General features: G+C 45.6%; 2 protein-coding genes across 3 annotated transcripts; both read right to left on the reverse strand.

Annotated features, from left to right (window-relative positions):
* Positions 1-1,517: 1,517 nt before the first annotated feature.
* On the reverse strand, positions 1,518-12,790 carry elovl5 (ELOVL fatty acid elongase 5). 2 transcript variants are annotated; one of them, XM_056608820.1, is made up of 8 exons: positions 12,544-12,790; positions 10,521-10,585; positions 9,237-9,424; positions 5,935-6,012; positions 5,093-5,264; positions 4,520-4,644; positions 4,150-4,284; positions 1,518-3,663 (listed from the first exon to the last, which is right to left on the reverse strand). In XM_056608820.1, the coding sequence occupies exons 2-8, from the start codon at positions 10,576-10,578 to the stop codon at positions 3,553-3,555; spliced, it is 867 nt and encodes a 288-aa protein (XP_056464795.1). In that variant the 5' UTR covers positions 10,579-10,585; positions 12,544-12,790; the 3' UTR covers positions 1,518-3,552. The 2 variants fall into 2 exon arrangements, with proteins under 2 accessions (XP_056464795.1, XP_056464794.1); XM_056608819.1 differs by lacking the exon at positions 12,544-12,790 and adding an exon at positions 12,165-12,479.
* Positions 12,791-13,797: 1,007 nt separating this feature from the next.
* Positions 13,798-21,501, reverse strand: gclc (glutamate-cysteine ligase, catalytic subunit). The gene is made up of 16 exons (XM_056608817.1): positions 20,905-21,501; positions 20,148-20,260; positions 19,216-19,398; positions 18,911-19,024; positions 18,713-18,771; positions 18,454-18,590; positions 18,155-18,229; positions 17,611-17,727; positions 17,114-17,252; positions 16,888-17,000; positions 16,668-16,760; positions 16,468-16,572; positions 15,982-16,063; positions 15,781-15,893; positions 15,248-15,368; positions 13,798-14,825 (listed from the first exon to the last, which is right to left on the reverse strand). Exons 1-16 carry the CDS (start codon positions 21,052-21,054, stop codon positions 14,644-14,646), a joined length of 1,896 nt encoding a protein of 631 aa, XP_056464792.1. The 5' UTR covers positions 21,055-21,501; the 3' UTR covers positions 13,798-14,643.
* Between the last annotated feature and the right edge of the window lie 2,942 nt (positions 21,502-24,443).

The following is a 24,443-nucleotide window of genomic DNA, read 5'->3' on the forward strand; positions in this document are numbered from 1 at the left end:
TCACTCCAACAATGTTGTCGGGAGGGGTTTGTACAGTAACTTGTCAGTGCACATTTGTTATATACCGTGGCTCATAACTTCCAACTCAAGCGAGACCTATCAAGGCATTTAACAAACGACGTATAGATTTTGATTATAGATGTGAGAATTGTACAGGGATGGGCATAGCAGGGACGTCTGTTTTTAAATTTGGTCTACTGGATAGCCAACCGAAATATAACAAAAGACAATACGCTTATCTTGCAAGCCCCATGTGATAAGATAAGTCACCTCAGTAGTAGCGGGAATAAAGGCTACAGGGCTATAATGGAGGCTCACTAGGAGCAGGTGGTTAATCATTGATGGGGCCCTGGTGAATCTGGAAGTAGAGAATGACAAACGTCACACGGTGACCTTAAGCCTAGAGTGCTCCTGAGCGAACCATCAGTCTTCCCTCTTCACAGGGTTGGGTTCAACGAGGTGCACCTGGAAGGCAGTGCATTGGACAGGTTAGGTGTGTTTTCTCCACAGCCTGTGGTCCCTTATAATCCATAAACAGATATCTTACCAGAGCACTCCGTCAAACGGATTTAGCATTTAATAGAACGTGTAGAGTGATCAGCAGGGATCAGACACAGACTAGACGATGTGATTATGTGGAAGGAACTAATCACGGCCGCGTTGTGTATACGGCCTCATGGCTTTTGCAACACAACACTCTCAGGTTTCACAGTAAAAGAGGAAGTAGCATATTTGATATCTGGGCTTTCCACACCCCCACACTTTTTGGATTGGCTTAAAGTATCTGCTTACGGTATCAACCAAAAATGTGATGACTGCCTTTCAACATACATTTAAAAGACCCTTCCTACTGGACGGGCCAGTCTAAATCAGAATCTCTTTATTGTCATTGCACAAAGTGCAACGAAATTGGGGAATAGACATGGTTGTAACTTTTTCCACGTTCCTGAAGTCTTAACACACATACATATGCATGCACACACACACACACCACCCCACACACTTGTGGAAGTAAGCAAGGGCACTGTTTGGATAGCGCTCTAGTCAGCAGACAAACTTCACACAAAGAAGTGGTTCTGTTTTCCTAGTGGGTGTGGTCTGTGTCGCGCCACGGCATTCCAGCTCACACCGGGAACGCCCATAGCTGCCTTTCTTCCAAGGGAGAAAAGAAGACGCTCTCATAGAGCAGTCCTTATAGTGCTGCCCCCAGGACACCGCCCCCCGTTCTACCAGTATGGGGGGGGCTACACCCCTCAAACAGTCGTCTAAACTGCATGTTTACGGTACTTGGGGACTAAAAATAGTGTATTGACAAATGTATTTTTACGACCGTATATAACAATGGTCATTCAGGGCCAGTCAAGGGCAGGATGGCATTGGCTCGGGGTTCAACTCCTTACCCAAAAGGTTCTGCCTTAGAACCTTCGCTCCTGAAGTCCATAACTTACTGTCAGTCAGTTTGGATTAAAGTGTCAAAGGACCAACGACTTCATAGTTAAATTTTTTTTTTTTTTTTAAATGTCTAATTGGGGTTAGGCAGTTATCTCACACACCTGAGATTTCAGTACGTCAGGAACTCAAACCAAAGCAGGCAGACAAAAACTAAAGTACAGCACGGATGAAACATTAGTGATTTTTATTCATAGCATTTAGTGACAGTTTAAAATGGACTTTGGCCTACGATGAGGCTTCATTTCTTTTCAAAATTTTATAAACATTGGGTGCCTGTGTATGTGTGTGTGTGTTTAACACACACTCACACACACGATTTTACCTGTGAATCTTTGTATAGCATTTGTCCTTAAAATGCATTTCAGCTGTCAGTGGGTGAAAAAACAGATTTGATGAGGAGCCACACTTAGGCCTACCTGCATTTCATTGATAAGGCGTATAGGCAATACAACAGTATAGCTATAGATGGGTGTTTACAATAGTAAGTATATATGTATATATATATTTATATATATATATGAACAATGAACATACATACAAACACTCGAGTAGCAATATTCATAAGGCATTTGCAACTAGGACATGTCATGGAATACTCTGCGACAAGTTCAATGCATTTCACCTCCAACCAGAAAAAGGGAAGGAGTAGTTTTTATAATCGACCATGTATAGATGACTGGCTCGATGCATCCTGTGGTAAAGCTGAAAATACACAGCAATGTGCAGGGGCCCCAAGTTTGCCGGTCTGACGAGTACTCTACAATCGTTTATAAATGTGCAAGTGCTTCGAGAACGCGCACAAAAACAAAGAAAGATGCCACTGCTCCACATAAACAAACGTGTGTTGTTTTTTTTCTGCGATGGACTTTGGCTTTGGATCCCCGGTCTCTTTCGTTCTCTTCGGACGACAGGAGCCCCGACACGAGCTGTACCATTATGTGGTGGAGACCGGGGCTTCATGACAGACATTTACACCCTGAGAACCCTCCATCATATTGTAAATCTACCAGTAGGGTGGGCTTGGAGGCAGAGGTCTGTGCAGTGCTTTACAGAGGAAGGCCGTCCCCACAGCAAAGCCCTTGCCTTTTTTCATCGTTCAGTGTTCTTCAGACGTAAAGGTTTTAAAAGGTCAAAAATACTAAATATAGCTACTAAATGTCTATCTGCCCTTTGTATTGAAGCTTGTGTTTAATGGTCTGGAGGAATGTTGCTGGATTTTGGGGTGGAAGACATGGCATGCCAAGAAGGAGGAGTGTCGGTTTTCTACGCTTTGTCTTGGATTCAGAACTCTGGCAGACGTTTCCACCGAGTGTGTGAGATCTGCGCCATCGCGCTTCGGGCCTGCTGATCAGTCCGATCGCCGACTGCCAAGAAGTCAGCGTTTCACAAGCCAGGTTAAAAAAAAAAATGTAAGACATAGTTAAAAAACAAAATCTAAAGGATTCCTAAACTAGACTGTACATTAATAATATCCCATCCGCTCAGGGTTAAACCGCTGGCCAACCAGGTGGCTCTTGTACATAATAAATACATCAAGTCACAACTATAGAGGGAACACGTAGTACTACAACCAGTACAGGGGAAGGGCCAGAAAGAATGTTCTATAATTAGGAAGATAATTCTCGATTTTATTACCGGATGTCACTCAACAAATCAACTTAGCGTTGAGCTCTCTCCGGGCTGCGTCAGACGGCTCTAGTGCTTTGATCCACGGAACCGTTGTAGACGGAAGGTACAGGAATGACAAGTGTGTGGCTTTGTGAGCGACGGGCACCAAGGAAGGGCTGGGAGAGGCCCTTCGTCAACCAGCAAGCTATTCGGCTATGGAGGCGTGTTAACTATATGGAGTAGAAACTATTGTCTCACAGATAAAACCAGTCCTGGAAGTACAGCTATGATAGCATTATGTAATACCATTAGTGGTAATATGTGCAAAAATATGTAAAAGTCTCTGGGTAACTGGGGCTATCGCTATTTTTACTTTCCCAAGTGGATACCAAACTATTTGAAGTTCATCGTATGAACGGGGATATATACACGTGTCCCCGGAACAGCTGCTGCTCTACAACAAAGGGCTCGGTGAGGTCGTGGTACTGTACATTAATCCACCCTCAGCTTTTTATGGAGAGCGTGTTCCACGTGGGACACTCCGTTGGCGTGTCCGTTCGTTGAGGAGCCGTTCTTAAGGGACACCTTCTGCTTCTTGTAGGTCTGTTGGGGTTGAAGCGAGGGAGACGAGACAATGGAGACAGAATGTACGAAAAGAATGTTAATCAACTGGTATTCTCCACGGAGGCAGTGCATCACTCATGCCCTGCCTGCCAAACCTGAAAGGCCACGTGTGTCCCTCATCTACTGTCTGACTGACTGACATACTGCGAGGAATCTGAATATCAGAGGGAGATCGTACTATGCATGCTCTGTGTTTCTCATATCGGTCTGATCTGCTACCATTGACTGATGACTGATTAAAAAGAGGACATTCCGATCAGATACTGATCGGAATGTCTCCTTTTGATCATGGAAGAAAGTGTGACACACAAAATAAGGCTAGACAGAAGGGTAGAACTAATTCCACTAAAATAGGAGAGAGAGAGCCATCATACCCAAGATTTCTCTTTAAAACATTAATCCAAAACTGATAAAAACGTATAAAGAGCAAAACCAAAAAAAGAAAAGTCAATCTTCTCGGCTGACCTGAATGTAAAAGTTGGTGAAGAGTATGATGAGGGTCACCAGGTATCCTATCTGGAACCACACCCAGCCCCGGGGGAAGTTACAGGGCCACGCCAGGGCACACAGCGTCTGGGTCATCGTCATGAAGAACTGAATCTGGAGGGAGACAAGGCAGGGAGTTCAGGGGAAACCGCAGCACGATAACAACTGAACCTGGAGGGAGTTCAGGGGAAACCGCAGCACAATAAGAACTGAACCTGGAGGGAGACGACAGAGGAGGGTTCAGGACAGCAGCAGCGGCAGCACAATAATAACACACGGGTGGGCTTAAGATGAAAGGCTTTGGGAGCACTGGGAACAACAACGCAACCGATTGAAGCAGCGGGCGTACCAGTTGTCCCTGTGTGATGTACTTTTTCCACCAGAGGTATGGCCGCAGAGCCGGCACCGCAGACAGGCCGTAGTAGGAGTACATCAACACATGGATCAGGCTGTTGAGGGCCGCCCCGAAGTACGCTGGCAGAACACCACAGGAGAGAGACGGCGCATGAATTATTACTGAGGAGGAGGCCGGCGAGTGAGTGGCTGTTACAGTCGGGTCGAACGCGTCGCTCGGCCAACTCAGTTATTTAACACCTCCGGATCGTCTGGGTGGCAAGTAGGGACACTGGACTAATGACACGGCGAGTCAAACGCCAGTTGAGAAGGCATTTCAGATACATTTGATGATATAAAATCAAAAAGAGGAAGATTTAAAAAAAAAAAAAACTGAAATCATTTTGTGTTTGAGACAGGAAGAGATTTGAAGGAGAAGAGTGAAAAGAACCACAGAAGGCTTCGACTGTTGGGTGTATCGCTTGCAGGATATCAATTATTTAACCCGGCTAGTCGAGGCCTCGGGACGAACGCTGGCTACTGGAGTGACGTGCATCACTGGAGGGTGAAGTCGAGCTGGGACACTCACAGTGGCCACAGGGCACCCAGTTCATGACGAACCACCAGATGTTGGGCATGCTGGCGTGATGGTAGATGTGGAGGAACGTGATCTGATGGTTGTTCTTCCGCAGGATGAAGAAAAAGGTGTCCATGAACTCGATGAGCTTGGAGAAGTAGTACCACCAGAGCACATGGATGATCTGGGGAGAGAACAGACAGAAACCAAAGCTCAGGATGGTTGGAGTCACAGACGTAACGAATAAAAACCAAAGTACGAAACAAAAATAAAATAAGGTGTCGTGTTCTTCGCAGAGGAAGACGCGATAGTAGCTTGAGGTGATTTTATCGATGTACTCCTCACGTGACCAAGAACATGGCCACATTTCCAAAAGGCCTTCAAGGTTAAGCATGAACCATAAAACGTAACAATCTGCGGCCATAACTGGCTGTGGTGTTGGCACAGTGAGCCGTAATGCGCTATCACAGACGGCCACCTGGGCCTTTGAAGAAGGTTATCATGTCATAAAACTTTACAGTAACTCCTGTCTGCTGCTCATCGGATGGGATTTTCAGGTACTGGCTTATTTAACTTCCACCTATATCCAGATATATATATATATTTATATATGTATATTTATATGTATACTTCTTTCACTTCTCTAAGCACTTGCACACAAACATATATATTGCTCTATATATACATTAATTTATATATATATATATATATATATATAGAAAAATATATAAAGGCCAATTAAATTAGGTTTATACAAATATATTATTTATTTACATATTATTTATTGTCTAACCATTAAGAAAAGTATACAAAATGAACATAAAGTTCCAACAGTTATTCAGTCGCTCAGTCACCTTGTTATCGGTCTCGTCGTCGCTGTGTGTGTCTTGGCAGTAGAAGTTGTACCCTCCACTCCTCACTGCTGCCACCAGCTGTGGACAAAGTCGGTCAAGCAAAGCGTGAGAGGCTGGACTGTAGTGGAGGAATTCACTGCATTACGTCACAGCTATGTGAAACTATATCGAACATAACACACACAATAACAGTCTTCTGTCATTTGGGGGAGATGAGGAGGAAGACGATGGCTAACAGTTTATAGACTCAAGACGAAGGCAAGTTTTTATTCACACACACACACACACACACACACACACACACACACACACACACACACACACACACACACACACACACACACACACACACACACACACACACACACACACACACACACACACACACACACACACTGCATTTTTCTTTCAACATGCAATACACTGTGCGTCACAATGATTAAACAGACTTCCGGGTTATGAAGGAGTTGTGCAGTCAAACCAGGGTGCAGCCTCCATGACCTTTGTCCCAGATACACCATAGAGCCAAAACGCTACGCAGAACCCTTGATTCACAGGCTGCTGCAGGGGACCCCATCAACCACAGGTATCCTGGTACATGGTTGACCTCTCAGTTGTCACCCTCAGTGTTAGCCTCCATTATGTTTCAATATCTCCCATTATGTTTAATCTCTCATTATTCGTCACTGTCCCGTTATTATGACTTGGCACAAACTCAACTCAATTCACCTCGACCATCAGTGTATAAACACATGACAAGGGCGGGGCGATGGGATACCTTCCAATCATTGGCCGTTTTCTATGTTAAACATACAATAAGGTGTCACCCCCTGTTCCCTATTGGGTTACCGTTAAGCAGAGAAAGGCCAATCACGACATCCGTCGCCGACACCCTCTGCAGGTTGAACCCTCGGCGGGGTGTGATACCAGGGTGGGATCACCGCCCAGACCTGTTTGTCTGTGGGGGGTCTGTTGTTGGGCTGGTAGAAGAGGATCTGATGCTGATACCAACCCCTCAGCTGCTCCATTGATCAATGGCTTCAGAACAATAGGGGCTTAGGGACAGGTCTGGCAGGGACGAGGAGGAAGGTGAATCCACGGCAATTGTTTGACCAACTCCTCCAGAGTAGTGTGGGGTACAGACAGATGTTGGGCAGGGAGGGGGATAAGAACAGGATAAGGACCAAACATTTAGTCCCTGAGTGATCAACTAACGGCGGGGGGTCAGAGACAACTCTGTCAGGGAGGGGGCTGAAAACAATATGAACTGTTTAGCAATTAACATATTGTTCTTAAATCCTCCATTTGACACTTCTAAGTCTCATCAATGATCATGTTAACTGTCACGGAAATTACTTTGTTCTTCCTCAGAAACCTTTTCAATGTACTTTTCTCAAATGTGGACTGTAAATGGCAGGCCACAGACGGAAGGAGTCCTGCCGATCCTTCTGGTTCATCACGCTGGGCGTAGTGAGAGACCACAGACATCCATTGGGCCATTCCAGGGGATTTACCCCCCGCTCGCCTTGAAAACAGGCCATCACGTTGAAAGCTAATTGCTCTAATGATGGGGAAGGATACAGCTGCAACATGATCCTCTAATAACCCGGCTGTCCTCATGACTTCCGGTTCTGGGCCATCAGGGAGGAGAGGGGAGCGGGAGCACGTGGTCTCAGGCATGGGTCTCTGCAACGCAACCCAAGCAGTTTGATGTCTGCATCGATCCAAGTGCCCCACGCCGCTGGTTAACGACTGCATCAGTTCGGGAGAATCCACGCTGAGAAGGCAGAGATCGGCCTCGCTCGATGCTGATCCACCGAATAAGAATAGATTCACGTCCCCGCCTGTTTCATCAACACGGCTTTCCTAATTGATTTAAGAGCCCAGACGCTGTCCCGAGTATTTACACATCACCAGATGTGAACGAGGACAAGCCTCTCGTCCCGGATGGATTATAGACATTACACAAGCTAAAAACACAGCAGCAATCAGGGTTTACGGTTTAAGGACGGCTCCGCCCCTCCCCGATGCTGTAATACAATAAAGAGCAGCTCGGTGTGCACTTTGATTCCCAGGACGCCCCAGCTGCTGTCAAAGGGTCACGACAGGGCCCTGAGAGAGCGCACGTGTCGAATCAACCAGCACGTGCGCTTGGCTGGGTCCGGGCCTCCGGCCTCTGAACTCTTATACAGCTGAGGTCTTTCTTCAGGAAGTCCTCTCTTTGCAACGTGGTCCGGGCACATGTTTCCCCCTCTCCCCCTGGCCATGGCCTCTTGCGGTACTAATTGTGTATAAATGTCGGGGAGCTGGCAGTAGTAACTCAGCCACTACACGTGTTTTCTCCATTTTGTACCATGTGCATACGAGGTAGGTCGGCAAAAGGTCATGGTGATAATTAGTGGTACACTTAAGGTCAAAGGTTTAGTTATATCAACCGCTTGGTTTGACGACTTCATAAGCGATCCATTGGGTGGATTCACCCTGGTTTCTGTGGATTCACCCTGGTTTCTGTGGATTCACCCTGGTTCACCCTGGTTTCAAGTTTGAAAATGGCTGTTGTGTACCAGTCGGTAAAACAGCCTCGCTCGGCACTGCAGCCTGTAAGGCACATTAGTTTGACCCCCGTTAATAATTAGGTCCTCTAAATCTTTAAGATATCCAATGCAAACCTTGTAAATTAGATATTAAGCAAGTGTGTACCATGGCCGTCGTGAGAAGACAAAAGGAGGCTGTAGGGATGTCTGTGAGGATTTGTTTGTTGTAACAATGACCCCTGTCACAGCCCAGCTGTGCCCCCCCCCCCCCCCCACCACCACCCCCCCAGACACCACCCCCTATCTCTGGTGGTTGGGTTTCGGTGAACCACACCAAAGGCCACTGGCCTGTGTCTCATCCAGTCCAACCAGTCCTTTTTAATTCAAACCACAGCACACGATGCTGAGTGGCGTGTGACCGGTATCTACCGATCAAGGGTTCATCTTGAATGAGACCACAGCTGGCTTTTGTTTGACTTTTAAGCCCTTTCAGTCATTTACTGGCGACTCGGACGATTCCGATAAATGTGGTTCACGAGCCTTCAGGGGTCAGAAGGGCATCTCGCTCAAGGGGCGTGTACAGGTTATGCTGCGGACATCAGGGATCGAACACCCTAATACAGCCACCGGGGACTACGCTTTAGTGACATCCTAACAGAAACCGAGAGGAATCGAAAAAAACAAACAAACACCAGTGCACCATAACACTTTGGCTACCATGCAGCACTAGCGGCGAGGGGCCCGTCAAAGCCGTCCCCACCTCCTCACCTCATAGAACATGTAGAAGGAGAGCACGGTGAGGACCAGGTTGTAGGCCACCAGCAGGGGTCGGCAGGACAGCGGCTTGCGGTCCCTCATGAACTTGGGCCCCAGCCACAAGATGAGCAGGTAGGCCAGCGACAGCGCCAAGGTCGGGGGGTAGTTGTCGAGCAAGAGCCATCCCTTCACCCGCTGGTCTGGAGGCCAAAGCGCGTGTTAGGAGTTTGAACGGGGGGGGGGGGGGGGGGGGGGTACATGTCTTACTTTGACACTGCAGTGTGTGTGGCTTTCTGGCGTCGAGTGCACTTTTAGCGTCCTTGCAACGAAAGGGTCAGAGAAGGGATGATGGGGGGGGGGGGTTAGAGATAAAGTGGGTCATCGGTGGACACGTAGTTGTCCTTTGTTTGGGTTTGAGGAAGTGGCGGAGGGGGGATTAATAGAGAGACTGAGCAGTGGGAAGCGAGGAAGGGTGTTGCCATGTAAGGAATAATTGTATACAGTACATGTAGGGACAGAGAGTGTAGACATACCCGTTCTAAATATAGGACATACTGGGCGAAGGCGAATCCTACTCTCTCCAAAACCACTAAAGGCAGAGTGTGTGTTGCATGGGTAAAAACTGCTTGTTGAAGGTCAGTGTCTCTGTCACATTTGTTCTCTCAACTAAGGCTTAAGGCATGGTCGGCTCATAGCACACAAAGTCAAACTCTGAATGGCTATTAAGAAGGAGTGACATTTAATAACAAAAACGATATGAAACAAATGTATCTTCCAAGAGCTCGCTATTAATTTTTTTAAGCGGTTAACGTAGCAGTAAACCCAGAAGTCTGTTTGTCTAACATCTGAAAGGGTTATGTTTAACATAGGTACCATAAGATAGCCAGGAACGGAAGTACGCTGTAGGAAAAGAAACATTTGGCTCAAGAAACGAGTATCCACAATAATGAGAATGATATGCACTGGTTTTGCTATTTAGTAGACGCTCAGGTCCAAAAGCAAAGTGAATTCAGTGTGATTACTGAGCAGCTAGAGTTAGTCATCTTGCTCAGGAATGCCTACAGGCAGACAGAACAAAAGAAAACGTTTGGGATCAAACCTGGTTCCTTTTGGCTGGGAGTCCAACCCACCACTACACTAGCCTCCCGCCGTTCTCTTTGTTGCTGTTTTTTAACTCAGACTTTGAGGTGGATGATAAAAGCTCCTCGGGACCCCAGACAATGACAGGAAGCTATGGAGGAAGTGATGCAGGAGTTACACGAACAGCAGCGAAAGGCAATGGATGTGGAACCTTACCTCTTGGCCCCATCCATGATTCAATGTAGATGTTTAATCTGTGATTGAATGGCTCCATTTATCACCTGTGATGACAACACACAAAGGAACGATATCAAAAACACAATAGTATAATAGGAGATTTACAATTTCACTATTGATCTGACACACCGCGAGGGAATTACGATTGTATATCGGTTAGGAGCTGATCAGGGTACGGCAACTTGCTCAAGATGTCTACAGGCTGCAGACATTGGGGATCGACACAGTACCTTACGGCTGGAAAGAGATCTCCCTATAGCTATCCTGTCCAATCTTTGATCAGCAACTTTATCGTTCTACAGTTTCAACATGTATCGCTTATACTTTAAACTATACAACGCATTGATACATGTTTGAAATGTTGTGAGTTCATAGTCGATTTCATTAAATAAAAGTTGTACTACAATGTGTTTAAGGATATTTTAACAATAAGCATGGACAAGACAAAGCCACTGCCTGTAGAGCACTCCTCTGAATCGCACCATACTTTCAAACTATCCCTGCAAAGAAGGCACACACATAATTATCACACTCAAGACGTCCGTGTACCACTTCTTACTTCGAGGTTAAATTGAATCATGTCACAGAGAACCATCATCTATATTGCATGTGTATTGGGAGATAAGGCGCAGGAGATCCGTCTGTGACGTGCGTTGCGATGCCATGTCATGTCAGATGCTGCTGTCCTGGCGCCACGCGTGTCACTGTGTAATGTGAAACGCTTCTGCAAGTCGATAAGCCAGTGCACTCCGTTATTAGTAGCAATTTCATACAAAGCGTTGGTGTAGCAGTATTCATTTTGCTGAGTAATTTGATAAAATATGCATGCATTGGATTAATGGGATGAATGTATGTGGAATACACTGAGGGGTTAATCGCGTTGCCCTGGGTTTCTGTGGACAGAGAAACAGATCCGCTAATGAGAGGACCTATCAAATTATACTGGTAGCTAAGCTACACTATCTCTCTAGCTATAATGTTTTACATACCAATATATTTTATAACACGGTAACAATTGGCTTTTGTGTATCATAACCTAGCCCCGATAGGGTTATCAACCAAACGATATATCTGTACAAAGGTCAAGTGATACCTCTGCATGATCATCTGTTTGTTTATAAAGTACAGTATCATTCCACAGACTAGTACATGTTTATTGGAGGACTAACGCATATCAACACAACAGACATCTAAAGCGAAAAGAGTTTAAAATGATTTGGATATCAAACAAGAATAACCCATTCTGGGCAACATCCTATCACTGAAATGAAAGCGGATGAACAAATAATGTTTCCGGAGGCAAAAACATCCTGATATAGATGGAGAGGCCTAGATCCAGCTTCATTTTATCTTTATTCTATATTCCAAAATAAGCGGATTTACTTATATCGATGCACTTCCGTGAGTATGTATCCGTATATTATACATTCATACATTTATAATGATGGAATTCAACTTTAAAACGTAGCCAAAAAGCACATGCTCCAACCAGCACCAACATGCGATTCAATCAACCAACGTGTTTCCTCGTTACTGACAGGACTAGGGTCTATGGAAAATAACATTATTAACAAGTCTTTAGTTTCCATTTCATCGCGAAAGAACAGAAAGCAATCAACATACCATAGCGTACAAAAACCAACAGTTGGCTCCGTCAAACTTTAAAAGAGTGCGAGTGGCGTCCGGAGCTCGGTTCTTTCCCTCTAGACGCGGTGGTTCTCTGAATAACCCCATGGAGGGGAGGGGAGGGGAGGGGGCGCGGGAGGGCTCCACCACCCCTGGCGGTGGTGTCGCCTCCTGGTCGCATCTAGGCTACGGCACAACAGAGGTCACCGCCTCATCATCAGCCGACAAACATCCAGTCTGACGCCATTCCAGTCCTACGAGTAATCCGCAAAACCCTCGGAAGTCGAGCTGTTATGGTCGTTCCTCACACAAAAACGCGAACATTGTTAGCGAAGCGCGAATAACGCGGTAAAAAAAAAGAAGCAATGTTACCTACCTTGGGGGGGAGTCGCTGTGTAACCTTGGCTTCCCGGTATCCGCACAACGTGCAGCCTTGTGGTGGAGTGGGAAACGAGTGGGAGGAACACGTCGACTGGCCGGGTGCCGTGTGCGAGCATTAAAACAGGGCGCCGGTGTTTGCTATCGCAGAACAGGCCAAAATAATCTCAAACAAAGCCGTGCCCCTCTCTTTACTAGATTAACATACACCAGTGAAACCGTGCATCTCTACGGTACTACCGGGGTCTAGTGAAAGATGTACTTTTATTTTTTAATCTTGAAGTCCTTAAACGCCCGGAAACTTGATGGATGGAATATGAATGAATGAATGAATGGCTGTGCTTTAAGGCTATATCGAATCATATGATTATATCAAAGTACACAATTAATTCAGTTCACCCACTTTTTAGGGTGGTGTACCCTACTAAAGATCTATAGTTGACCTTAAAGTTTAATCAAGTATCAGGATGTCTACAGCAAGCCTGCACCCAAAGATCAAAATATTAATCATGCCTGTCTAAATAAGCAAAGTAAGTAAATAGCAAAACCAGAGTTATTATACATTAGAGAAATAATACAGTATTAATAGATTTTACGGTGGAAGCCTGCACACTACAATTACACATTTCTTTACACTGATCAAAACATTATCGATCGGAATAGTCTATTCGGGGGCAAGGTCAGAATCGTGTTAACCTCTCTATGAGGATTAGGATTTTAGATAGGTATTCTGTAGGATTAATCCCTGGGTTTATAATTATCTGCATCAAAGCACATCTTGTTAGAAAGCCCTGAGCTGGCCATAAGTCAGACGAGCACTGTCCTTAAGAGCCAGAGCATTGGCGCCATCTAGCGGTAGAATAGGACTAGGGCGGCGGCGTCTCGTCCAAAGGACACTCCAGTGAAACCTGATAACCACACCATTTGTGGAGTGCTCATGAAATGTGTTTATAGTCTTACATTTTCATTACGTTTTATTTTGATAAAGACGCGCATAAAGTGGGTTTGATTTAAGAATGCAAGTTATCCTTTAATTCTTTTAAACGTATTTTTGAATGAATACCAAAGCCTTCTGGACGCAGTGTCGGACGACCCACAGTACTCCTCCGATCACGCAAATGTGCTGACTGGTAGAATTCCTAGCGGGGTGTCAACTAGAAAATGCGGACATGGTTGGAATGAAATCGACGTTGTTTAGAGAGCGAAGATCAAACCACCTTTGTTGCAGACAAATGTCGGGGGTGGAAAAGTTAAAACCTCATCTGAAATATAACATGCAGCATAATTCTAGAGGTAAAGATAAAAGCAAACCTTTGCTTTGTACCAAGACCGAATGTATGCAATTAAAATACTAGTCTACTGAAGTATTCAATTTATTTTAAACATTCCTTTGAAGCTGTTTAAACTAGGTCTGCTTTGTCTTTCACCACCTCAAGCGGAAAAACCAGTACAAAAATATAACCACCACATGCGTGTGTAATATTGAAAAGACACATTTATTTTTTCATAAAGCGGAGCGTGCAACATGATTGAATGCTGTGCAGATTTATTGGAAGCAGCAAACATTGCAAAAGTCTCAAACTCCACTTGCATTTAGCTCTCATTTCTACATTGTGCCAGCAGAGCAAGGCAAGCAGGATTCAGCACTTCAAAAGCGAAAGATTTCTACTACATGCCGAGAGGACTAATTTAAAAGAACCCACGTTAATGTTAAAAGCCCAGTAAGTGCTGTATATACAAAAAAAACAACAACACACAACGATTAAATGCCCGCTATTGTACACCACTGCTAAAATGTACATTCACCAACGCTGGCGTCCTTCAACCACCAGTGAGAAAGTAAATATATACACATTTCAACGCCTCGCGCTTTAACCTCTTTTTCTTTCTCCGTTCTATTAAAATAAGTCGATAATCATAAAAATCTGATCAATTATGTACACACTTAGTGCCAAATGGGTGTCTTAAGTTGCGCACGTGTGGCACTCTGAAACGCACCCCCCCCACCCCCGTGACAAGCCACATACTTGGTCTCTACATGCCGACGGGACCTGCGACGGTTCGGTTCACGCTACAGTAGAACGCCGCGGCGGTGCTCTCATTTGAACCGGTTGATGGGCTCCCCGAAGAGCTCGGGGCAGCGCTCCTGCCCCGTGGCGATGCGGTCGCACTTCCTCAGGAGGTCGTAGTTGATCTTGTCGGTGACGACGCTGTCCTGCTGGTACTGCGGGTGCTGGGAGACGAACTCCCTCATCCACTTGGCCATGGTCATGAGCTCCCCTGTGGGGACACAGAGGCCACGGCGTGTGGGGTGAGGCCCTCGGCATCGCGGCTCGCTACTACAAGCCTGAGGCTAAGAGGCAACGGTCACGCCCAGAATCTTTCTGATAAAACCAAACTTCTTCATATGCATGGGAAAAATGCAATATATATGTAATATTTATAGAACAATGGTGTGCATTAACTTTGAAGCGCTATACGATTTTGCAATTTTTTCCGAATAGGAACAATGGAGAAAGAGAGTGAGTGAGTGAGTGAGTGAGTGAGTGAGTGAGTGAGTGAGTGAGTGAGTGAGTGAGTGAGTGAGTGAGTGAGTGAGTGAGTGAGTGAGTGAGTGAGTGAGTGAGTGAGTGAGTGAGTGCGTGCATGACAGTGAGTGCGTGACAGTGAGTGCGTGCGTGCGTGCGTGCGTGCGTGCGTACCTGAGGCTCGTTTCTTGATGAGCTTCAGGTAGTTGAGGATGGTGCAGCGTGTGTCCACGTCCACCTCCATGTTCTCCAGGTAGCAGTTGAGGATGGGGATCAGCCCCGGGAACACGCCCTCCTAGCGGACAACAAAAAGATCAGCCTCGCCACATAATACTGTGAATACATGCACCGCAATTGTGTGAGTATCTGATTTAATTTACTTTACTGTAATAGGATTTTGATCCTATTTTCGTCATTACTTCATTTACATTAATAATTATTTTATTGTTTACCATTTCCATTCAGGAATGAATCTATTTCAAATAACTGAATTTCTCTTTGTGGGGGGCTAGACCTGGGGTTGGATGGGTTGGGGGGGGAGTGAGTGTGGTTGAATGTCGTATGATGTCTTATTTGCGTATATGTGTAACCGTTTTCTGTATGAATTATAAAATACAATAAAAAGTTGATCGAAAAAAAAAAAAAGAATGGCTCCATTTCAAAGAAAGGACTTCTCCCTCCGTTTTGAATGCGAGGGGCGTTCCCACCTTCCCGTTGATGATGGTGTCGATGCTCATCAGCATGTACTCCTCGCTGTCGCCGTCCGTCTCCACGCCGTTCTGGGCGGACGCCGTGGCGCCGTCCAGCCCGGGGTTGCACCCTAGAGGCGGGAGAGAAAGGAGCCCGCGATGAGTAGGGACCCCCACTGGGACAGCATCAGCAGACCCACCGCGGAACGCCCCCCTTGCCTTTGAAGATGTCCTTCCGGAAGTAGAACATGTCTTCCTGCACAGCGTTCCTCTTCTGCGCGACCTTCATGTTCTCGTCCACCTGTCGGCGAGAACCAGGAGAATTCACAAAACTTAAAAGAGAAAGAAAAAAACTGTGTTTGGGTACATGCCCCTCCACATGCAAGTGGAAGACACTGGACCGTAAGAGAACAGGACGATGAAAAGCTGCCAAGGCCAGATGTGGCTATGAAGCTGGCCAAACCGACTGTGAATGTGGAGAAGAGGACCATACAATGCAGCACTGCCTTGTCTGCCCCCCACTACCCAATCAGTGCAGCTCAAAGGGATCTCCCAGGGTTCAATAAAAATGCTGAGTGGACTGAGTGAAGAAATGGGAAACTGTCACATAACCCACCAGCGACAAAGACGAGAAAAGAAGAAGAACAACGAGACCACATGCAAGCCCAACTGCCAGAACAACCCGTGACTAAAGATAATATGTACCTTAGACAGGGGGATGAGGAAGTCCAGTTTGTAGGATAGGATCACTCTTGTGAGGAGCACGACGAACACCACGTACGCCGAGTTCTCAAAGTCAGTCAGCTGCACCTGGAAGAACGCCAAAAAAAATAAAAGTGTCAATCAAAATTTTCCTTCTCTCAGATCGAATCTCATTAAAACGCGCGCGAGGCTCCGGTGGTTACCTCCATGGGGCGGAATTCAACCCTCCAGCCGATGTCCGAGTTTGGGGGCGGGGGTTTGAATCTCATGGTCTGCCAGTTGGTGGACTGGAGGTTCTATGGACCAAAACACAATGATGATGATGATCAATAAGCTGTCCACACGAAGTTAAGCAGACCTCACTGGCTACGCTGAGCCTTTTGTTAGTACTGGTACTTGGTGCAATCACAGGCAAACACTTGCCTCGAAGTGATCGGACTCGTTCTCGTCGTCCAGGTTCAGCTTCTCCTCAAATATTGAGAGAGGGTCTCGGATGAAGAGGTGGGCTATGTGTTGAGCCAGCAGCTTGTCGATCCCTGAGACACAGCGCTCAGACCATTGGTTTCACAATACGCACCGCGCCGGCTAATTACAGCGTTCAGGCCAGACTCTTTCGAAATCTGAAAGGTGAATGTGAATTTGAACGTACCTCCATCCAGGAGCTGTTTGTAGATGTCCTCGTCGATGGTCAGGTCGATGTCGTTGTACTTCTCCCCGCAGCTGGAGAGGTAGCTGTCGATGGAATCGTAGCGCGACTTGAAGATTCTGTATTTGTCGTTTTTCAAAGGCTGCAAAAAAGGACAAAAAGAAAGCTTTTCACAATGTTTGAAGACTAAAACGGAGAACAAATCCATCTGGTGGTATATACAGCCCAATCACATGTGGCACAGGGTCCACACCATACTCAAGTTCCCATAAAAAAGGGCAGAGCCTATTATTTCACCGCCCTCACACCCTTTACCAGAGCAGCAGAGTTGTATTACCTACACCAGGCCGCAAAAACACATAACACAGGGTCGGGCTCAGGTTACTCATAAACTTCCTCCAACACCGACACCTGCGTCGCTGGAGTCAGCACGTGCCTCTAGCAACGACTCCCACAATTAAAGTTCATCCAATAAAACCCCTCGGATTCCAGCAGCTCACCTTTAGGCCTCTTTCCTCTGGTGTGCGGTCATCCACCGAGGCAGAAATAACCCCCCAGCGGCAATCAATATCGGACACGTACCCCCGGTAGAAGGGCGAGGCAGCACTCAGGGCCATCTGTGAGGAGCGGGCAAAACAAGCGCTCCACTTTATTGCAGTCCATTTGTTTGTTTGGTTGCAGCCCAAAAAAAACCACAATGGCTTCCAAACTCCCAGGATAAGGGGAGCTAGATTCTGCCTTTATAGAAGGTTTGTCTGGACCGTGATATTTACTCTTTTACTCTTTCTACAACAATTACATTTCTCTTTTTTGAGTGACATTTCGATGCTGTTCAGATGCTGCGCATGTAGAGCCATGCAACCCGCATTTGTTGGCAGGCTGCTTCATTAATCACCGTCCTATTCCCTTGGTAATTCAAAAAGAATCAGATGGTAAGACTAAAGCAAGCAGATTCAAGAGTAGAATGCATTAGAAGGCCAATCTCTGCCGAGTAATGGACCTTGAATGTTTGACTATAACACCGCCAATGCCTTATCGACTTACCACAATAGGGCAGAATGTTGCCAGTTGGTCGTACAGATATCTTGCCTCGGCAATGCTGCACGCTTGGAATGTCACCTGCGGTAAAGAGAGGTGAAGGCGGGTCAAAGTACAGCACTGCAACGCCTGGTCTGTGTTGCAAATCGCACTCTGCTCTTCCTGTTGGCCCCTGGCCAGCGATGCAAATCGAAAAAGCTACCAGTGTAGATTACGTGCACAGCCGTCGAGCATATCCAGTATCACGGTCGAGTTGTGACTTGATGTGTGTGCGTGTCGGTCCGTGTCCTGGTCTCTGTGTGTACCTGGAGGCAACAGTTGCCCATCCCGAAGCCCATGGCGTCCATGTAGATGTGGTCTGGCAGCGCGGCTCTCGCCCCCTCCCCGTCGTCCTCCGGAAAGTTCTCCACGAAGGGAGTTGGGGTTTTCTGGTCCCTGAAGACTGGAACAGACACAGACACAAGACCATGAGAATAAAAGCAATATAGCACTTCTGTTCCGTGCTATGAGCTGCACATGTAGACTTGAAGGCCATGGAAACAAGACGCTACTCGCAACACTTACTTGGTACATTGATGACCACTTTCTCGCCTCTCCTGTGACGTATGTTTCTGGTCAACGTGCTGAAAAGAGGGTACGGAACATCAACATAGAACCACACACGATTAAGCCTCACACATCGGGAGGCTTAGGGAGGCAGGACTTCCCTCCCTCCTCCCACCAAAACAGGCCGTCGAGTCCCGAGCTGTCCCGTGAGCGTACCTGAATCTTGGATGTGTATTGATCGCTTCGTCTGGGAAGAACAAAGACCTGGAGACCCCCGCTTCCACAGGTGTCGGGCGATACTCTGGTTTGGTGAAACCCGGACAACCTAACCTAGAAACATCAGACATTTACTGCACAATTCCATCTCAATATATGTATACATAAATAAATACATATCAGAGAGAGAGAGGGAGGATATTTTGGTAACATATTGAGCGTTCTTTATAGGCCTCCATGAGGCACTAAGTGGAAGTGCCCCAGGCCCTCCTCTCCAGCGAGGGGCTGCCGTCTGTCCCGTCTACCTGGGGAAGGCGGTGATGGTGCAGAGGGTCTCGTTGGGCTTCAGCGCGGCAGAGGCCTCTCGTCGCCTCTTGTCCATGTTGTCCTCCACGGTGTTGAACTCCGACATGGTGCCTCCGTACGGCTGGCCGGGGGTGCCTTCGATCATGTAGCTGCCGTACTCCGGCCTCCACAGGGTGGGGTGGCTGGGGTAACAAAAGAGAGATTTAGACCCGGGGGAGGAAGGAACCAGCCAGGTGACGTCATCGACGCGCCGAGCGTGCTTCCACAAAGCCACACGTGTTATCACAGTTTCGCCGACATGCTCAGTCACGCAAACAAGAATTTGCCCCCCCGTTTACCCTGGCTGGCCTCAATTATTTTCTGCTTTCCATCGGCCCCCTTTGTCTCCCAAGTTTCCAGCCAAGCCGCTCAAATGACTGAGTAATAAGCGACCCGTAGACTGCGGTGGGAATTATAACAGCGGCAGTAAGTGTGACTTTGACTATTTGTTCACTCGTAATCTCGTTTAATACCGCTTTGGCTTTGAACAATCCGTGAGACACTTTATATTCCTACACAATGCTGTTGTGTCATTTCTAAGTGGCCACTAGGAAATGGCATACATTATGCACTTTGTGCAGTATTTCTTTCAAATATTTATACATTTATGAACTGGTTATCAAAGTAATCCATCTATACCGCCCCAAGTACTTGAACTTTGTTTTCTTTGAAAGTGTTTTGATACAGAGGAGTGGCATACAGTGCAATAAAGACACATTTATGTCATGCAATATTTATGACATTTTTAGTGAAATGTCTGCTCATTACTGACCCCACTGCTTTTTTGAGTCCTAAATAATACTAAACTATGCCAGGAGTTGCTTGTGTACTCTTGTAAGCTCACAGTATTCATTCGGTGTGTTTCTAAAGGTGTAGTTGAATGCTTGCTTACTTAGGGTTGATCTTTTCACCTTGTTCTTGAAGCGTTTCTAAAACTTCCTCTCCAGTCAGAACAATTCGAACCTTCTCGTTTGCCTCGTCCATTTCAATCAACATGTACTCCACCTAAAAAAAAAGTTCAAGAAAAACCCAACATGTCAGCATTGACAACTGTTTGCATTAATCACATGCATGTTGTTTCTTTTACATTTCTATAGCAAAGCACAAGATCACACATTCATTACAAATTCATCAATCATCAATCATTCTCCAGGACTTTCCATCATCCCCCATTGTGTAATCCCCATTCTGCAAGGTGGATTAATCTATCACAACAACATTCCACGTTGCTTGAACGTATGTGCTCCACACAGCAACGAATACAGCCAGTGCTCGATTGAAAATGTGAATTACTTAAGAAAGAAAAGTGTCTTTACTCTAATGTTAGAGAATATTCAGTCAGGAGCAGAAGTAGAAAATAAGGTCAATAGACATGTAACTGCACAGTGATAACAAATCGCATCAACGTGTAGGCCTACAAATTGATAGAAGTACAAAGATTAAGGTGTAGGTTAATGTGTAATGGATAATGACGTATGAGGTGTAAGCCATTATTATATTGTAGTATACACACACAAGAAACATAAGGTATCACAATAATAACCAGTGATAAGTTCATTTCTACGTAAAATGTTGTCACCCACACAGGCTTTGTGAATAAGAGGAGTTCAACTTGAACCTTTTCCATTCATTCTTTCATTCATGCTTACCTCGTCTCCCCATTTCAACACGTCTCTCTGGCGGTCTTTCACTTTATTGTAGATGTTGAGGAACTGAATGATACCATGTTTACGGATGTGATCTGCGTACTTCTTGGTTTCCTCCCAGTTGAGCGGTGACCCTTGTGACAGCAAGCCCATCGCGGAGAGACCAGTGCTGACCTATGCTGTCTACTGGTGCGTGGTGCAAACCAGTTTGCTAAAACACAACAGTGGCTGGCTAGTTCTTCCGAAATAAAAGATGAGCGGAGGTTTTAGACACCGATCCAAACAAAGGAGCAGATATGAGAAAAGCAATGCGAATTCTCCTTGGTTTCGTTTGTGAACTGACCATCAAGATGGCCCGTGTGCATCACTGGCTAATGTGTGTTTAGCAAGGTAAAGACACACACACTGCACAGACCGCTCAAATCCCCCAGCTTACACTTGCATCTGAATTTCTTCTCTGTGGCCCAAAAGCGAGACAATAGGTGATGGTTATGATAAAGCGACTAACGGGTGAGTCTGGTGCTCGTTGTACACCGATCTGTGCGGTTTAACGAGGTTATGTGACTGAGCGGCTACTGCGCGCTGTGCTGCGGCTCCTCCTATAAGCGGCAGGGCGCTGCAGACTGGAAACACGTCACGCCGTCAGGCGGAGCCGCGTCATCCTATGACTCAGCAAAACGGGACATTTGCAACTCCCTCCACAACCATGGACATAATAAAGGAGTCCACAACGCACGGATCTGGTTCTTCGGTTTTTACTTAGCCTACTACATTGTTGGTACGTCAACAAATGTGTCGTAGTAAGAATGACGGAGCAGTTTTGCACAATGCAATTGTACACGTGTATTTTTTTTTGTCACATTTCAAAACATAGAGCCTACCTCACACCTTATAGCTGATGTTAATAAATGAAAAGCCTAATAAATAATTCATGTTAAGCGGCCGTTTGAAGGTGTTTACCCTAATTATAATAAGGCCTAAAGTTATATGAATGAACAGTAAAGAATTTATGAGTCTATGGGACTTATATTATAGGACATGTACAATGTAACCTCACACCGCAAAGACCATTTCGGAACTATGGGAGCATGTTATCGGTAGTAATGGTGTTTGGGTCATTGTTAGGTAATTAATCAGGCAGTTGTTTGTCGTTAAGGGGAGACATGCCGTATTGGAAACGGTCACAACGTATCTCATGTGAAAGACCGGGCAATATATTTAGCTGATATGGAAGAGATTATTAGCCTAGGTTATGATAATGATAAATGATAATGCTCTTCTAAATTAGCATTGGAATAAGCCCTACCAATGTAAGGCTTATTCCTTACATTAAAATAGTGGTGTTAAGTATACACCAATTTTAACTTCAAGTGGTGTAGCCTATACTTTAATTTAGGAAATTACATATTCATATTTATTATTAATTTAACTCATAAACAAAGAATTGAAAAGAGTGATCGGCTACTATTTCACTAACGCTACTCCTATGATTATTATTATTAGGTTATAATTATTTTTGGGTGTCAAGCAACAAAGTTGCGAGACAACCTATTGTTATTATTATTATTTATATTAAGTCATAAGTAGTAGTAGTATTAGGAATATTAGTAGTTAGTAATAGTTGTAGTAGTAAATATAGCAGTCTTAGTAAGAGTAGTAAGCAAAAAAAAGTAGCAGTAAAGTCAATCAATTGACTGGACAAATAAAAGGTGTGTCCCACATTAGTGTTCTGCAGGATTCATTTTGTAGGAAGGTGGGGCCTAGGTCATGTATGGACCTGGGAAAGATTGAAAGGCAAATGCCTTTCAGATCCCTATCAAGAGGACTGAGAGGCGGACAATACCAGGGCGTTGAATGAGCTCTGGTACTTGTACCGGTCTTGTACCAGTCCATGTGCATCCCAACATGGTGTTGGCTGAAATGCACATATAGGCTTCTGCTGTTTTGTAGAACATCAGGCCTGAGACTGGGTAGAAGAGAGAAGTCCCTGGTCTGCTTATTGAGTGAAGCAGCAGGTGAAAAGTTGCAGCACATTGGGCACAATCCAATCCCACATTCCTCCGTGCATCTTTGACGGTTGATTGAGGGCAAGCCCTAGGAATCGTTGCCATCAGTGTATGGGTGACTGATTAGGATGATTTGACATGTCACGTCAAATTGTTGACATGAAAGTGATTGCGTTTTCTCATCTGATGGTTCACGGTGTCTAGCACGGAGAACAGGTCAAGGAGATTGACAACCGATGAGAGGGACGTGGCTCTGGCAGACTGACTCAGTCACCACAGGGAGCGCTGTCTCTGTGGAGTGTGTGGTAATGAAGCCTGACTGATGAGGCTCAATTAAGGTTATTTTTGTTGGTGACAGTTGGTTAGAGATGGCATGTTCCATTGTTTTAGAAATGAAAGAAGAGATACCGGTCTGTAGTTTTGGATGTCGATGGTGTCCAGGGTGAGTTTCTTAAGGAGCGACTTGATTCTGCCTGTCTGTCTTGAAGGACGCTGGAATAAGGCCTGAAGTGAGGGAGGAGTGGTGAGGAATGGCAGGATGTCGCTCGAGACGGCCTGGAGGCGTGAGGGGGTCGGGGAAAGGGGGCAGGTGGTGGCGTTGTTAGTGGTAACTATTCTGTTGACATCTTCGGAGGAGAGAGGGATAAAGGGGGTACAGCAGAGGTGGGGACAGGGGCGGGAGGATGGCAGCGGGGGTAAAAGAGGAACTGATGTCCCTCACCTTCTGGGTAAAGTAGTAAACAAAGTCATCAACTGTGAGGGAGGAAGGAGGGGAGAGGGTTGAGAAGGGAATCATATATAACAATAGGGGCTGTGGGATATTGTAATCATAACTCATTCATATGTATTAACACCATTAGTGGCAGACTAAGTGTGTGTGCACAACTGCATGTTTTTTTTGGAGTTGTTATCACAATTCAAACAACAAGATCATCCATAGTAGTAGTCAACAACGGTCCTGACAAACTCGTTTTGTCGGTTGTTAGCTGGTGTTGAGATCAAATTATGTGTCTGTCTCTTGCTGATGGATTGGTTTGTTAGTATGTATTCACAGAATTATAATAATAACAATAACTATAATAATCATCATAGGTATGTTTAAGTTAGAGGGGTAGGAAGGAGAACCAGCAGTTCAGTTTTATCACTTGCGTCTTAGTTTACTGTCTAAATGTACAGGTCACGTTCCTCTGGTTACACTTTAACTGTTGACCCAAGTCGTTTTCTATCTATTACAAGGAAGGCTGAATAGCCAGCATGTCTTACACCACGAAGACAAGATAAGCTAGGTTGTATATGGTCATATTTGATCACGACGAATGGTATGAGTTGCCGTTCATGATCACCTAAGAAGGGTTGTTAGCCTGAAGGTGTGAGGCTCAGCTTCTGAACAGAATGTTTGTGCTTCTGAGACTGCTGAGGGACACACATGACCACTCCACATTCTGGTTTGAGGCGGATCATTGACTTTGCTTGCTAATTCTTTATTTAGATATCAGTCTGTATTTCGTCTTATGCTTAGAGATATGAATATTGGCT

Source organism: Gadus chalcogrammus, chromosome 15 (assembly GCF_026213295.1).
Source record: "Gadus chalcogrammus isolate NIFS_2021 chromosome 15, NIFS_Gcha_1.0, whole genome shotgun sequence".
NCBI classification, from domain to species: Eukaryota; Metazoa; Chordata; class Actinopteri; order Gadiformes; family Gadidae; genus Gadus; species Gadus chalcogrammus.